This window comes from Polistes canadensis, unplaced genomic scaffold, assembly GCF_001313835.1.
Source record: "Polistes canadensis isolate GaletaPanama2010 unplaced genomic scaffold, ASM131383v1 scaffold_254, whole genome shotgun sequence".
NCBI lineage: Eukaryota > Metazoa > Arthropoda > Insecta > Hymenoptera > Vespidae > Polistes > Polistes canadensis.
Genome location: NW_014569801.1, coordinates 101,103 through 117,377, shown reverse-complemented (window position 1 = coordinate 117,377; position 16,275 = coordinate 101,103). Strand labels below are relative to the sequence as shown.

The 16,275-nt window shown below is 28.3% G+C and overlaps 4 protein-coding genes across 8 annotated transcripts; 1 reads left to right on the top strand and 3 right to left on the bottom strand.

Moving 5' to 3' along the window:
• Positions 1–898: 898 nt before the first annotated feature.
• Positions 899–6,611, top strand: LOC106790682 (chondroitin proteoglycan 2-like). Its single transcript, XM_014755758.1, has 5 exons — positions 899–4,047; positions 4,926–5,192; positions 5,338–5,532; positions 5,617–5,815; positions 5,926–6,611. Exons 1-5 carry the CDS (start codon positions 3,984–3,986, stop codon positions 5,981–5,983), a joined length of 783 nt encoding a protein of 260 aa, XP_014611244.1. The 5' UTR covers positions 899–3,983; the 3' UTR covers positions 5,984–6,611.
• LOC106790681 (solute carrier family 35 member C2) lies at positions 6,369–9,523 on the bottom strand. 3 transcript variants are annotated; one of them, XM_014755755.1, is made up of 9 exons: positions 9,418–9,523; positions 8,996–9,189; positions 8,738–8,902; positions 8,443–8,666; positions 8,098–8,315; positions 7,949–8,021; positions 7,575–7,827; positions 7,259–7,434; positions 6,369–7,167 (listed from the first exon to the last, which is right to left on the bottom strand). In XM_014755755.1, exons 4-9 carry the CDS (start codon positions 8,644–8,646, stop codon positions 6,817–6,819), a joined length of 1,275 nt encoding a protein of 424 aa, XP_014611241.1. In that variant the 5' UTR covers positions 8,647–8,666; positions 8,738–8,902; positions 8,996–9,189; positions 9,418–9,523; the 3' UTR covers positions 6,369–6,816. The 3 variants fall into 3 exon arrangements, with proteins under 3 accessions (XP_014611241.1, XP_014611242.1, XP_014611240.1); XM_014755756.1 differs by having other exon boundaries at positions 8,098–8,290; XM_014755754.1 differs by having other exon boundaries at positions 6,817–7,167; positions 8,443–8,656.
• A 74-nt stretch (positions 9,524–9,597) lies between these two features.
• LOC106790683 lies at positions 9,598–11,573 on the bottom strand. Of its 2 annotated transcripts, none has more exons than XM_014755759.1 (2): positions 10,070–11,573; positions 9,598–10,002 (listed from the first exon to the last, which is right to left on the bottom strand). In XM_014755759.1, exons 1-2 carry the CDS (start codon positions 10,241–10,243, stop codon positions 9,763–9,765), a joined length of 414 nt encoding a protein of 137 aa, XP_014611245.1. In that variant the 5' UTR covers positions 10,244–11,573; the 3' UTR covers positions 9,598–9,762. The 2 variants fall into 2 exon arrangements, with proteins under 2 accessions (XP_014611245.1, XP_014611246.1); XM_014755760.1 differs by having other exon boundaries at positions 10,124–11,573.
• A 402-nt stretch (positions 11,574–11,975) lies between these two features.
• On the bottom strand, positions 11,976–16,066 carry LOC106790663 (E3 ubiquitin-protein ligase RNF25). Of its 2 annotated transcripts, XR_001382101.1 has the most exons (7): positions 15,835–16,066; positions 15,692–15,763; positions 15,264–15,504; positions 14,953–15,171; positions 14,551–14,862; positions 14,240–14,470; positions 11,976–14,161 (listed from the first exon to the last, which is right to left on the bottom strand). XR_001382101.1 is itself a non-coding variant. In XM_014755732.1 (6 exons), the coding sequence occupies exons 1-6, from the start codon at positions 15,858–15,860 to the stop codon at positions 14,303–14,305; spliced, it is 1,038 nt and encodes a 345-aa protein (XP_014611218.1). In that variant the 5' UTR covers positions 15,861–16,066; the 3' UTR covers positions 11,976–14,302. The 2 variants fall into 2 exon arrangements, 1 of the variants encoding a protein (XP_014611218.1); XM_014755732.1 differs by having other exon boundaries at positions 11,976–14,470.
• Between the last annotated feature and the right edge of the window lie 209 nt (positions 16,067–16,275).

The window sequence follows — 16,275 nt, the reverse complement described above, 5'->3', positions numbered from 1 at the left end:
ATATGTATACATATATATACATATATGTATATTATATGTATATATGTATAAATATATATATTATATATATATATTTGTCGATGTTTTAGGACGATCATTTTTCGCTAAAATATGCTAAAAATTATGAATTATTATTGTGCTTCTCTGTCAGTCGGTGTATTCCGCACGATTAGTCGAAATTAATCGAACTTCCCCCTCTCGATATAGCAATCCAGATTGAAATAATGGTCGAGTCTCACAAAAATAGAAATTATTTCTCTAATGATATATATATATATAACATTTTCTTCCATATTCAAATTTTAAGAAAACAATTTGTAGATAAACATTTTCTATAGTTTTTATTGTCTTTCTCTTATTGAATTTTATATTAGTTTATTTTCTTAATGATTTTATTCGGATCTTCAGTTTGAACTGTTTCGTAAATAATATAAATGAATATTTACTTAATATACTATATAGGACGCACAATTGTTAATATTCGTTTTACTTTATTTCAAATTGATCTCGAATATAAGTATATATTATTTTTTTGTATGATTATTAAAAAATTTATATAATCATTAATAATTTATATAAGTTTGTTTTCAGAGACACGACCTTATCTTTTCAGTCGATCTTTTTTTTTGCTGTATTTCTTTCACAAGCATGGATATTCGCATTTTTACAATTCTTATGTCTTTAATTGAAAAAAAGAACAAAAGATAAAGAAAAGAAATATGTCTGCATTCTCTTCTTATGACCGGAATAAAGGAAGAAAAATCTTAATTATGTTAGCTATTTTTTTGCGAAAGAAAAGCAGCAATTTATTATTATTATTATTATTGTTATTATTGTCTTTATTATTATTATTACTATCATTATTATTATTATTATACGTCCTATTATTATTACTAATGATGCATTATAGTTATTATTGTTATTATCATCTAACTTCCAGAGCATTTATAAAAATGATCTAATGCTCGATTAAAAATGAATAATATAAATAATCGTCGGCAGGTTCGACGAGAAAATCGATTTGCTTCTCGATATACGGTATATATATTCCATATTTTGCTTTATCTCTTTCAAAATCCCTTTTTAGTATGTAACAATTGAAATAAATTATTAGACATTGCATATATAATCCTAGTAAAATCGATCAACGTTTGTAATAATACAATAATGTCATTTGTCACGTAATTGCATATTGGCAAGTTATAATTTTTCATCCAAATTTTTATCGCGTAGATATATTTATTGTAGATTTATTATTATAGCAACTATTTTTGTTGATATCTTATTTAAGCCTGGTTACGTGTTAAGTGTTTTGAAAACTCGACTAATTGCAAGCTAATATAACTCTACGTTTGTTAATTAAAAAGCAATTTGTGTTTAGGATGAAGTATCCTAACAGGAAAGATTTTCAACAAAAATCTGAAATTATGTTTGCCACGTTTTATTGAGTAAATGAAACTTTTAATGAGAGAGTACAACGAAGTACACGTAAACAAGTGTCGTGCTGAATTGTGAAATGTAATAATCAACTTTTAATTGTTTCTTTTTTTAAAGATAAATCAAATAATTATTTATTTATTTATTATTAAATAGTTTATATCCCACACACATAAATACACACAAAATAGAATTTGTTAAATTATATATAATAATATTTATTTATTTTCAACGTTCTCTATTAAAAAAGTTATCATTTGAATATAAAGTTTTCTATAATAACGATACGTTAATTGTTAATGATCTATTATTATAATAAACAAAAAAGGGGCTGAATACACGAAGAAATATATTACACGTATTATATATTATATACATATATACTCTCTCGTGCTTCTGCATATCCGTTGACATATCAAATGTAACAATACTTACAACACACACGATCGATTTGAGATTTGTTTATGTTAGTTAAAATTTTAGATTTTTTTTTTTATGAAATTTTCTTTATCGTTAGATAAGAAACAGAATAGGCCTATGCAATAATCGATTAAAATAATTAAAGGTAAAGAGAAAATATTATATTTAATATTATTTCTTTTCCAAATTTTAAATTACGATATTTTTGCATAAATCAAAAAAAGACTAAACTCTGCTACCGTCTCTATAAATGAAATTGATTTATTTTCCTTCTACTTTTTACTCGCAATAAATAAAAATTTAATTTTTTTTTCGCGTGATATATGTGTTTAATTGACGAGGATAAAAATATAAAATACACGCACCCACATCCATACACACACATTACACAAGCGCGTATAAACACATTCACACACGTATGTATATTTGTTTAAAACTTATCTTCCAAAACTATATAACAAAAGAAAAAGAAGAAATTAATTATAATTAAACGTTAAAGGAAGAAAATAGGACGAAATGTGATCGTGCACGCGGTGTGACAAAGGAATATTTTTTTATTTTACAGTTGATACTTGAACTTACTGAAATAATCGATTCTCTTACAATTAATTGAAATGAATATTTACAACAATGTATGATGTATCCATAATTAATTTATTTTCTTCAAATCATTGTGATATTATAATACATAAATATTCCTATGCCACTTGAATTATCTTATTTCTAAGAATAATCAATAAAAAGAAAAAAGGAAAAAGAAAAAAAAAAAAAAAGAAAACAAAGAAAAACTGATTGTCAGCAATTTCGTTACTGTATCTATTATATAAATGTTGCTATAGAAATCGTAAGAAAGAAAGAGAAAAAGAAAGAGAGAAGAAGGATTGTTATATTATTGTCTTTCTTTAATCAAAAAAAGGGAAAGAAAAGCTAGAAACAAAACTTCCATGTGTTTGTCCAATGTATTGTTTGTTAAAGAAGAGAAGCAAAAAAGAAAACCAAAAAATATAATGACAAAATATTATATGATATGAAAAGAAAAAAAAGAGAAAAAAGGCAGAATAAGATTGGAGGAAGGGTGTAGAATTGTTATAATTATGTTTTTGGGGGGCAATCGAGGGGGAGAACAACCGATTTATCTTCAAAACAGATACGTACGAGCAAGGATGAAGAGAATTTTCCATGTAATACACGCGCACGCGCGCATCCACATACATAACTGCGTTGTTTAATATTGATAAGGATTAAAAATAAAAATCGATTATTCAGGAAATTCATTCATCGACTATTCTTACGTATTACAAATTCCTAAACTTTTTTGTTTTGGCAATAAACAAAAATTGAATCGTACGAGTGATACAATAAGAGTATATCATTAATTAAATTTAATTAGACTAATTAGAGATAAAATAACGTCAAGTTAAGTTTCTAAGTAAACTAATATTATTAGTTAAATGTGTGATATTTCGCTTTTGAGCATGCTTCCAGAACAACGCGTGAAAGTTAACAAATGTCAAGGCTCTTTTTAATACTCCAAGGCATATAAAAGTTCTCGAAGTTTGAAGGAAATTTTAGTATTGCGTAGTTTCTATCATATCTTACGAAATACATCATATGTGTTTTTTAAATCAGTACTATAAATCTACTCTTCTCCTACCTAATTTTTACCTAATACGTCTTATTTTTTTTCCTCCCGCGTTATCATATTATATCTTTATTTCATTTCATTTCACAAACTTGTTATTAAGAATATATTTGTTATATTATACCTAATATGTCTCCCTTGTATATTAGGTATAACATACGTTCGGTGGTAAAAAAAAAAAAAAGAAACATACGAATATATGAAAATAAGAAATAATAATATTTGCAAATATTTCGATAGTTTTAGCGAATCCATCGGATAGACTTATTGTGCAATCAGGAAATTATAAAAATGTTCGAAAATACGCGTAGAATGAAATAGTATCGACGAAAGAAAAATAAAACGAGAGAAGGAATCTCGTTCTCTCTCCTGTTTACTTTCGAGGACCGGTAAAGATGATAAAAGGCCGAGATGAAGACGAGAGAATTCATAGTCGTTCTTTGGTAATCGTTAAGGAAAGTTCGCGTGTTTCGAAGAAGCTCCAATGGCCGCCACGTATCCGATCATCCATTTGCTCATCGCCTACGGCTTTTTTGCCGTCGCACTATGTGAGTACATTTTATTGCGACGTATTCGAGAAAGTGAAAGATTCATGCGCGATAAATCATGGAGGATCTATCGGAAGATCTAAACGATTTTGCTATATAACGTAAAACTAATGGGGATGAACTATTGCCTGGTATTTCAATGACTTCGTCATTATTTTTTCTTCTTTTCTTTTTTTTTTATACCTTCTCGTACCCCAATTATATTTTAATTTAATTTATTTCTTATAATTAGACGAATATATAAAATGTAAGTAAAGTTAGATTTGATAAAACTTATTAATCTCTCGGGGTAGGATTGATTAAATAATTATTAAAAAAAAAAAATAAAGAAATGTGTTAATTTATTATGTAAAAACAAATTTGATGCGGATAATGTGATGAAAATGTCTTAACCCGACGAAACAATTTTTACTACGCGACGAAGCCTGAAGATTTCACCGGATAAAATCTCGCCTTTGACATTTCATAATATCTTTGAAAAAGCAAGAGTAAGGCGAGATATTGCGTAAAGGATATGCATGTAATGCTAATGAATGCAGGCTTCTCGCGGAGGTCAAGCGTAATGCGAACTATCGAAATTCTTTGAACGTATGAAGGTCGGTCGTGCGTGAAAAAACGTATACACACCTGAATATAATACGTTATAATATAATACCCGAAGAAGATCGGTATCAGATTTGTAATAAATTGTGCGATAGACAGCCTCATCTTACCTGCAACGTATGATACATCAAATGTACGATATAATATGTTGCTTCGTTAAAATACGACCAATCGATTCTATATTTCCGATTCTTCATTTTGAAATGTCGAGAAATTTCGGAAATATAATTTCCCTTTCTTTCGTGTTTTTAGTTTATTTGTTTGTTGTTATGCAGGCGTTAATCAGTATCGAACATATTCAAAAACTCAACAATCGAATCATTTGGTACCACTATCGACTAGACAAGTCTCACAAGGATCCTGTCCAGAAAAGAACGGACGTTTCCCGGTTAATTCTCAATGCGACGCATACATAGAATGTATCGACGGTGTTGCAGAAGAGAAACTTTGCCCGGAAGGTTTAGTTTTCAATCCTGATGCACGATTCAATTATCCTTGTGGATATCCCATTGACGTTGATTGCGAAAGTAGACCAAACAGACGTGAGCATTATTATTATTATATATATATACCTGAAAATGATATTACAATATTATAATTATTAATTCGCATTGATATAATATTATTTAATTAAATGGAGAAATAAAATTGAAGATATATTATATATAAAATAAAATGTTATAACAGAGCCCGCACAACCGACCGAGGATTGTCCACATCAATATGGATACTTCAAAGTTGGTGATCACACAAATTGTGGACAATTTATGAATTGTGCCGATGGTAGGGGATACATTTTCGATTGTCCCGAAGGATTGGCTTTTAATCCAGAATCATATCGATGCGATTGGCCTGATCAAGTGCCAGATTGCGATGCCGAAGGTCGGTGAAAATTTACAGTATATTATTTCGATATTTCGCTGGTGAGATCAATGTGTTTGATTATTCCTTGATTCATTCTTATAGCTTTCCTCGGCTTTCGATGTCCCGAAGTTAAAGAAAATTCATTTTTGAACGGTGAAATAAGATTTTATCGTAGTGCTCACGATTGTCAGCATTATTATATATGTGTTAATGGACATCCACGTTTGTTAAACTGTGGAGAAGGAAATGCATTTAATGAGCTTATTGATGCCTGTGATGCTGCAGAAAATGTTACCGGATGGTTAGTAATATTAATACTTCTAACTTACTGATTTTGAATCTTTTAACGATTTAACTCTCTCTCCCTCTCCTGTCACTTTGATATTATATTATTTATTATTTCAATTGCAGCGCCCCAGAAGCCACCAATTTAATTTCACCTAATATCAAACCAACAAGATTGTTCTGAAACTGACAATTAATTTCACTCTCTTGAGCAGACTGTATCAGAATTTGAGCATTATTGAATGTTCAATTTATTGTACAATACTGAAAGAAAAAAAATAACTCATAAAAATATGTAAATGAAATTGAAGATATCTTAATGTTAATGCGAATGCGTATTATTGCAACATAATAATATTAATATTTATTTTTAATCGATATAGAGACATATTTTTCTAGATGTATACTTAAAATTTATCGAATGCATACGTACCTTGTATTATGAAAATATATAATATAGGAAATGATTAGAGTTTACGATTATGTCAAAATAGATACGATGCTTTATACCAATTATCGTATCATTAACATTCCACCACTTACTATTTGAATAAAAAACACATAAATTAGTTGAATAAATCTTTTTATATTTATAAATAGTCATTTATTGATAATTTACATTTTATGCTTTGACAGCGATTCGTTTCTCATGATATAAATATCAATCTTTTCACAGATTAATTATATTCTACTATATACTGTGAAATAATAAACTTCTTAACATTTTTTTGCGCTATCTATAAATAAATAATTTGACGGAATGTTTTAGTGCAATTTTTATTAGTGCAATATTAATTTGGATGAAAAGCAGAAATGATTGAAAATTGTATTATCGTATTTGGCTTTTTTGAAGCTTTTGTTTTTCTCTTTTTTTATATTATTTGTAATTTTTTAATAATGATACGTAATATCCATCGAGTCAAGTTTTTCTTGCGTTATTGAAATTTGTTATGTTAATCTTTAATTACTCAAATCCACGGAAGAGAAAAATTAAATCTGATTCGTGTTTATTCACATTCATTCTCTGCGTTGTAAAATATTATTTAATACTTGAGAAGAATTTTCTTTCGTTTTAATATCATCTTCTTCGTCTGAAGTAAAATCTGTAGTTAATAAATTAATTAAGGAACTAGATTTTTGCGTTAATAAAGGTAAATTTGCATCGATCCCGTCTTCCTTTTTAGAGCTGTTACTCGTTAATGAACTATCACTTAGCTCTAAACTTTCAATCACTTTACTTCTATTCAATAATACTTTTTGAATAACGTGAAGTATAATTCCGCCGAGGCACAATAATAAACCTATGAAATTTAGGCCGCTTATATGATCACCTTTCAATTCGAAAGCTAATATCAATATGCATATCTCCTGCAATGTAAAATATGTCAATAAATAATCAAAAAGATGGAAGAAAAAATCATGGGGCGGTTAAAAGTTAAATTAAAAATTTCAAACATACTTTAAATATTCCGGTAACAGAAAGTGTTAGACTAGAAGTATACGTGACAAGTAAAAACTCTGTTACTTCCATAGCAAATGCTAAAATAGCTCCAGAATTGACTGCAGCTACAGTTAAAATAATTGGTTCAGAATCGTTCCAATTAATGTTCTTAAGATTACTGTACATTTCTGGACCTGAAATGAAATGCATAATGAAACGTTTGCGTCCTATTTAGCAAAGTCAAAATTCTAATATATTAGTACAATATTATTAACATTAGTAAAGAAATATATGTAGCTCGTAAAAAACCGTGAGAATATGTTTTTTTCATTACCCTCAAACCATAATGTAATAGGTATTACAGGTACCAACATCCACGGTTGCATATAGTACATCATATCAATTGGATTTCTTAGACCCAATTTAGATCTTTGCATTATGACTTGAGCCATGGTCCATCTGAGGCCGCTTGAAAACGATGCCAAAAGGCATAACGTAAAACCGAGTACGTGGAACTGAGTAGATTTATAAGTAAACATAAATAAGCCTCCTGATATTGTTGCTACTATAGCAATTAAAGACCACGACTGAAACAAATGCTCTAATCATTTGTCTTACTCTACATTTATGTGTTAGTCAAATATATTAATTTTCTTTTAATATTCTTATTCGTTTACTAACACATTATAACGATTAATAATTTCTTACCTTTTTCTCAAGTTTAAATATAAGAGAAAATCCGAGTATAAAAACTATGGTACTGGATTTTGTCATAGTATATCTAAAATTTTGTACATTTAATAGAAGAATACATTTTTTAGATCTTAAAAGTTCATTAAAAATTTATTTATACTCACAAAGATATGGTAATTAATGCGATCGACCAATTTGATAGCGCAACGTCAAATCCGCTAGCTATGCCTGGTGGTGCTAGGGAACATATTATATTTTGCCAAGTAAGTTTTACATGATATTGCGGTCCTTTACAGCATAATCTAATGCAACGTATTAACGCGGACAGTAGAAATTTGACAACCAAATGACATATTACTGCTCCCAGAGGAAAATTAAATCCCTAAAGTTATTGTCATTCAAAGAAATGTGAAAAAGAAAAGTAAGTAATCATTATTTTCTTGCTCCTCTTCAAATATTCATCATGGTTTTAAGCAACATGATCGTTTAAAAAAAATAACATTACTTACGTATGACTTGAATAACCATTTCTGATAAAAAGTTAGGCCTACAGATAAAACGAAATAAATAGAAATGATTACAGTTGTTTGTAAGGCTCCTATGCAAGGCTCCTTTTTAGGTACATTTGGGTAATCTTGTGTACTTTGTGATGACAAGTAATACGAAGTATCATCTTTCTTAACAATTTGATATTTAATACTTGGTCTGGACATTTCTTAGAATCTGTTACAAACTAAAAAAAGTAACACTATATTCGAAATAATTAAAATAATTATTCATTTGTTAGAGATTTAATATACCCACCTTTTATTCTACTGAATACTGAATTGGTTATCTTTCCTTGTCACTTTTATGTTACCCCATAAATAATTGAAAGATACATAATATCATATGTATGCGTCAAACTCGTTCCAATTTGTTGAATAAATTTATAATCCTGTTTCTTTTCAATATTTTAAATTAACCATGCTGCGAGAAAGATTATTCTTCATTAAAAAATATAAAAAGAGAAAAACATATTTATTATTACTATCCAACAACTATTATATATATAATAAATACCTGATATTTCTAAGTAATTACACTCATGTATTTAATTACTTTGACCAAATATAATACAATGTACGCGAAAACATAAGGAATGATTATCCTGTTATCAAATCATAAACCGCGCAAGATATCTCATGCCTTATCACGTTTAATAACCAACGACGATAATGTCCATATGTTATTTAAGTAGTGTCTATTTATATATCCTGAAAATAAAGAAAAACATATGTATGTAAAAGGAATGAAAAATAAAAATTAGATATTAAATAATAAAATAAAATAAAATAAAATAAAATAAAATAGAATAAAATAATGAATGATTTTTTGTAAGTTCGTTCAAAATAAAACACGTTCACTCTTTGACAAAAAAGAAATGAAAACACTGAGTCTATGTTTCAAAATATGAATTAATCAAGTTGTGGAAAAAAAACCACCTTTTTTCTACGTTGACAGGGAATACAAATTGAACAAAGCGTCATAATATAGAAAGATTTTTAAGGTAAGTATTGTTACCTCAGTGCCCTCTTCATTCATACCTGATACCGTTCAAAGCAAACCCGCGAATTCTAATAAGACATTCAATATTCATAATCCTTGTTAGATTAAGTAATTTGATAAGTATTTTTATTACCGTGATTCGTTATATATACATATTAACTTTAATGCAACAATAATGACAATATTATATCATCATTGGAAATTTGATGCCTAGATAATGCATTGTACTTTTTTTCATACTAATTATATTTATTAGGATACTTTGTATTCTTATGAAACGTTTAATATTTCTTAACATCAGATTCGAGTATCGTTGGATTCTGTCCTGGATATTGTCTTGGATAACGAGATCTAACGAATTTTCCAGGTGGACAAATTGGCCATGGTTTTACGAGACATTGTGGTTGGCCTTGACATTGAGTTAGTGGACACGCGTCCTGTAATCCATTTCTATGCAAGCACATACATTTTGAATATAAAACTCCACCACGCATTTCCGGGAACTTCAAATCTGTTAGTCTCTGAAATAGATTTCATTGTATTTAAATATAAATGACAATTGTCGATGTTATTAATGAAAATACTTGCAGGTTTCTTTCTATAAACTGATGTTTTTCTGTAATCGCTTTTTAAACTACTAACTGTACGTTTAATTTGCCTTTTTTTGTAAGGACCTCCACTTTTATTCTTGAAAACTACTTCTTCAACAGGTATCATCATGTATAATGGCGGTTCTTCTGCTTTTTGCTTTAATAATTGCATCTTCTGCTTGCTATATGATCAATATATGGCAATACTTTTTAAAAAAAACTTAAGACAAATAATTATTACATTTATATACGGTAGAAAATAATATCGGTATAAGTTATAACAAACTAACCATTCTAAGGCTTTTACTGCAGCTTTTAAACCACAAATAACATCGGCAGCATCAATAGTTTCTATTTCAGACATACTGATAATTTTCTCTTAAATTGAACGAATTACAAATTTGTTAATTTTCTACTTCATAATTTTGTAATAAATTTAAATGTTGTTGGGGGCCAAACTTGTCGAATTGAAAGAAGATGTTTTGTTTGTTTAAGAAAAAGCTAACTAAGTTTTGTTTTGTCTCTTTGAATATCAATTGTTATGGGAATATTAATATTTTTATCCATTTGAATACAATTTGCGGCGACATTTTATTAAGACAAAACATTATACATTGTGTAAATAATAATAATCGTAATACAATATTATATAAATACGCGAATGGAAAAAGAAATAATTTATTCCATTTCCATATTTATGAAACAAATTAAAAGACAAATGTTCTAATTATAGAATGCATATAATATTGCAATAATTTACTTATAAACTATAGTTTAATCTTTAAATAGCATCTTCTATCATTTTGACTACAATTAAAAACTTTATAAAAAAGAAATTTATAAGAAGCTAATATATATATAATGATATACAGGGTTACAGTTCCGCATAAGTCGCTATATTAAATACAGTCATTTCAAATCATGGAACTTTCAAGTATAGTAATTATTGCGTCAAAGTTAACCAAAAGCATGCTACAAACACCGTTTATATTTATATTATCGTCGTTTTTTATAAGTTCTATACATATACATAATTACTAGATATACATGCAATAGTTATATATACAAATATTATCGAAATGTTTGTAAAATATAACTTTAACAAATTTGGACGTTACTACAAATATGCTCAGACGCGTGTAACTAATTAAACTTAATCATGTTATCAAATGTAGCAATACTTATGGCACGGTATATAGCATAGGAGAATAAACGTAATTATTTTTGGAGAATTATCTTATTCGCTTTTATGTCATTTGTAAATTCTGTTATTCGATCAATTTTTATTCTAACTACATTAGCATATAGATAAAATCGATTATATAAGTTAGCATTGTACGCTCGATAAATTTGATTAGAAATGTTTTCATAATTAAGGAATAGGCACGACTATATTTAACGCTTACATTTAACGCCGACCTAACTCTTTTGGATAAAATAAAAATAATTCATAAACGTGTTAATTAGTATTAAATATCCACTCGAGTGAAATTAAATAATTTCATTCCTATAATTGAATAGATGAGAAAAGCAAAAAATAAGAATATAATGTCTCCTTTTGTACTCTCTCTCTCTCTCTCTCTCTCTATATATATATATATATATATATAGATATATATATATTTATATGTATTGACTTTAATATATACTATTTTTACATAGATTTTATTGAAATTATTTTGGCTGCACGACTAGAAAAATTACCGATATGTTCATGCAACTATCAATTTAGAAATGCATATTATATGCTTGCGACTATACGTATTTAATTAAATGCATATGTTTAAACACAGATGTTCACATTTTTATATAAAGTAGCACTAACGCATCAACGAAATATCATTAAATTGTGCGAACTGTTATATAAGAGAATGCAAGTAATAGTTTACATCGTTTAAAAGATATTAATATTAGGTAATTTATTATTTGAAATGATAAAATTAATATTAATAAAATTAAACATTAAGTATGAATCTATATAATGCCACACATATAAAACATCGTGTATGCAATCAGTTCTCAATTTCTAATCCTTCGTATGAAATATTTATATTTACCGTACTATTACAATAAAAACTAAATAGTAACAAGAATCCGGATTTTGGCAGTTCTAACTCAATATTTATTAAAAGTGTTTACTTATTTATTGCTTAATGCATAATATCATTAATGAGAAATTTTAATTTATTATTCTGTAACTTATTTAAATAATCTTAAATTGCATTAAATAATAAAAGTATAGAGATAGAATTTACCAATAGTAATTCTAACGAAACTATAAAAGTAAAGCTAATGATTATATGCCAAAATTCGGGTTCTAATATCCACATTTACAAAATATCACAGATAATTGTAGTAGAAAATAAAATATACTAAAAAAGGAAAAGTAAAATTGCATATTTTAAACAGATCTCAAAGTGGTCCAGAAAAGAAAAGTTCTAAACCGAAGAATTATATTGAAGAATTTAAATTACTTGATAAAAAAAAAATGTTTATATAGACATGGTTCTAAAATTCTTTATTTCCTGATAAATAATTTGAATCCATGTTTATATAGACATTTGATCAAAATCTTCCAAACACGATCGATAAATTCGTTGATTTTATCTGCAACACCCTGTATATCAAATCAATTGATTTTCTTTTCTAAACTCGGCAGTCTTTGGTGCTTACAAATTGAAATAGTTGGCAAATATAATTATACTGTATCATTATATTACATACGTAGGAACAACGGCTACATAAGCCACAAATCCAGGATTTGAGAAACATTGTCTCACAAGCAACATTTTATTTCGACTATCTTTCAACAAATTTTGCTATAGAATTATATTTCCAAGTATTGGATATTTTTTGTTAATATTATGCTGCCCAATACACAAGAATGCGTTAACGCAATTACTTAGTTAAAAAAAATGCTTTTCAAATTCAACGCTGCGAAGAAAAATAATTAAATTATAGGGACAATAATAAAATAGATAGAAAGATTACTATGTTATTAGATGAAAGCTTCAAATTTGTTGTCTTATCTTCCGTTCGTTAAAATTAAAATGAAACAATTAAATTAGGTATTGTGTCTATCACTCACTCATATGTTAATATTGTATAGACTTAACGGGCGCATAGGCTAGGCAAAATGTTAGACAAAATATTAGGCAAAAAGGATATTTCTTCAATAGTTCTTCTTTCTATCGAGCAAGAAATCGTTATACTTATAATCAATAGAGATTATGTCCAATTTGATATCGCCAATTATTAGTTCGATAATTATCAGTATTTCTGAAATGTAATATTTAGACTAACATAAAAAATATAACAATCATCGTCATGTAATAAATTATTTCGTGAAGAAAAATGATAATATTACTGATAGAAGAGTGAACATCATTATAATGTCTTTTCTAATCGTAAATCAATTATTTTAATAGATATTACTTGAAGATTTCATTTTTAGCCTACTATTACCCTTTCGTAATTATCACATTCATGTGGAAGAGATTAAAACTATTAACAATTTTTGTTCAATTTATATATGTTGAAGGAATATCTACAATAGACAATGCCTTTATCCTGCATAGAAAAATAATAATCTAAATACAAAGTTATAGAAAGCTTAAAAAAAGCACGTTGATTTTGACATAACAAGTTAAATAATTTTATAATTGATGAGACATTTGTATTTTTCTAATAAGAAAATTCTATAAGAATATGCAGAATGTGTTTCTTACTTATGTATTTTATAAGAGATATTACACGAGTATTATTGAACATATTGGATTACGAATTGAGAACCACTTTGAAATGCTACATTAAGATATATGCGCAGGATACTAATATATCTGCTACTTTAAAGATAATTTCTAATTAGAAAGCACCGTTAAAATATCTTTAACGTGGTTCTATCGACGAAAAATATTTCCACAGGTGGTATTATTGCAGGAATGTAAAAATATAGAAACTGAATGAAAAAATCTGTACACTTGCAGTTTAAAGAGCACCATGGCTTCAGTCTATGTAGACAGTCCTTAGAACTTTCAACACATCCCATCTTATACGCCGGTGCAATGGGAATATTGCTGAACAATAACACCTATAATTTTATCACACGAAGATGATTTAAAGTTAGATAATTACGATATATTACATTTATGAATATGATAATGCTAACTGTATTAAATACGCTCAGCAAAGTAAATGACCAGGCAGTTAATATATGATCTCGAGCCCATTGTCATCTGGGAGTAGTTTCGGTATGCCTCATTTTATCAAATTGACGTCGATAATGGGCACGTCCTCTACCTCGGTTACGATGTCCGTGATTATTATGTCCATGATTATTATGTCCGTGATGATTGTGATGGAATTGTCGTGGTTGGTTTTGCGTATTGTTCGAAGATTGCTATAAAAAAGACATCAAGTATCTAATGTCTAGAATGAAATTCGACATTAAGGAATAATGGTAAAAATGAACTAATTTACCACTTGAGTGACAGATTGAATAGATTGATTAGCATATGTGTTTAAGCTAGTACTAGGTGGATTAAATCTCTCAGTGGAGACAGCAGTATCGTCTTCAGTTCTTAGCAACATTTTTTCCCCTTCGGCTTCTAAATCAATGATACCACCCCTTTGTTGTTGTCTCAAGTATAATGCTGCCATTTGCTTTTGAAGCTCTTTTAATTCGGCAGTAACTGAAAAGTCTGTGGCTGCTTCCACGTCAATAGGAGGTGGAGCCGACCATAAACTTTCCACGTCGCAATGTATAGATTCCCGGCAAACAGGACAAATAGCCTAAACGAAAGGTATCAATGTTCACAACCCCCTTAGGAAATATTATATGAAACCATAGATGAAATGTTACAATCTGAAATAATGATATACCTGAAATTTGTTAGTAGTATCTTGTTGCCATTGCGGTAATTTCTCTTGTTCTTCTCTATAATAACGTTCAGCTGCTGCAACATGTGCCGCTAAGCAATGAGAATGAAAGTAATGATAGCATTCTGTTTTTGTAAATTCGTCGCCTTCTCTAAAGCCATATAAGCAAACGGCGCATTGATCTGTAGGTAAGTTGCTTCTCGTAAGATGTTCCCTAATCAACTGATATTATTATAAGAATATTAATTAGACGATTAACACAATCATTCCTATAAAGTATAAGAAGAGTTTACGATCAAACATTTACGTTATACCTCAATTAACTCAAACATTACTGGCTGTCCAATAAAATCTTTACATTTAGCTTCAGCATCAGATTGCATTAACCTTACTGTATCTTCATCCAATCCTCTTGGATTTCTTAAGCTAATATTGGGAGATATATCTGGATACCCATAAGGTAATTGTACGACAAGGGTAACGCAGACATATTGCGATTGTGAATCTTCTCCAGTCGAGGGGAATAATATAGTTTCGATATACTCTGGCTCTCCTCTATAAATACAATCATTTATGATGAAATGATATAATGAAATATCATTAGACCCTATATGCTGTTATTGAAATTGTCTCTTGCAATTGAAAGGATAAATCTTAGATTCTTTTGTCAAAAGAATTGAATATTTCATATACAAAAAATAAACATTTTACATAATAAAAGTAAATACGAACTAAATCTTACCTGTCATTTTCTTTTATGGTCAGTTCGTCGTCTAATAAAATAGCTTTTAAGGCTTCGATTTCATCAGTCACCCTAAAAAAAGTAACGATCAAATATATTACGATATTACCTACTTTTCAATGAATTCGATATTATGTTATTACCTTTCATCTACCATTGAATCTGACATTCTCCCTAAAACAAATATTTCTCCCTCGTTTTCTTTACTTTTCTTTTAACTATTTCGGGCACCTTACAAACGTCAATCGGCATATCAATATTAGCAACTTAAAATTCTACTTCTATTGCACGACTATTACCAACTAGACTGAAGTAAAAAGAAATTTGCATGCTCTCGTTATTTCGATCTTTTTGGAAAAATACATTAACGCGCGGATATATTCGATCGTTATTTGTTACAACTTAAGCCGACTATGTAATTAAATTCATTTTAATTGAAATCTAAAAGAAATTTAAATAAAAGGAAAACCTTTAGCCGGATTTCTAATAGAACACTCGAATTATATTACATTCCACCAATGTTATTTATACACAATTATTAATATATATTTATACTATGAAAATATAATATTTCACTAATAAGT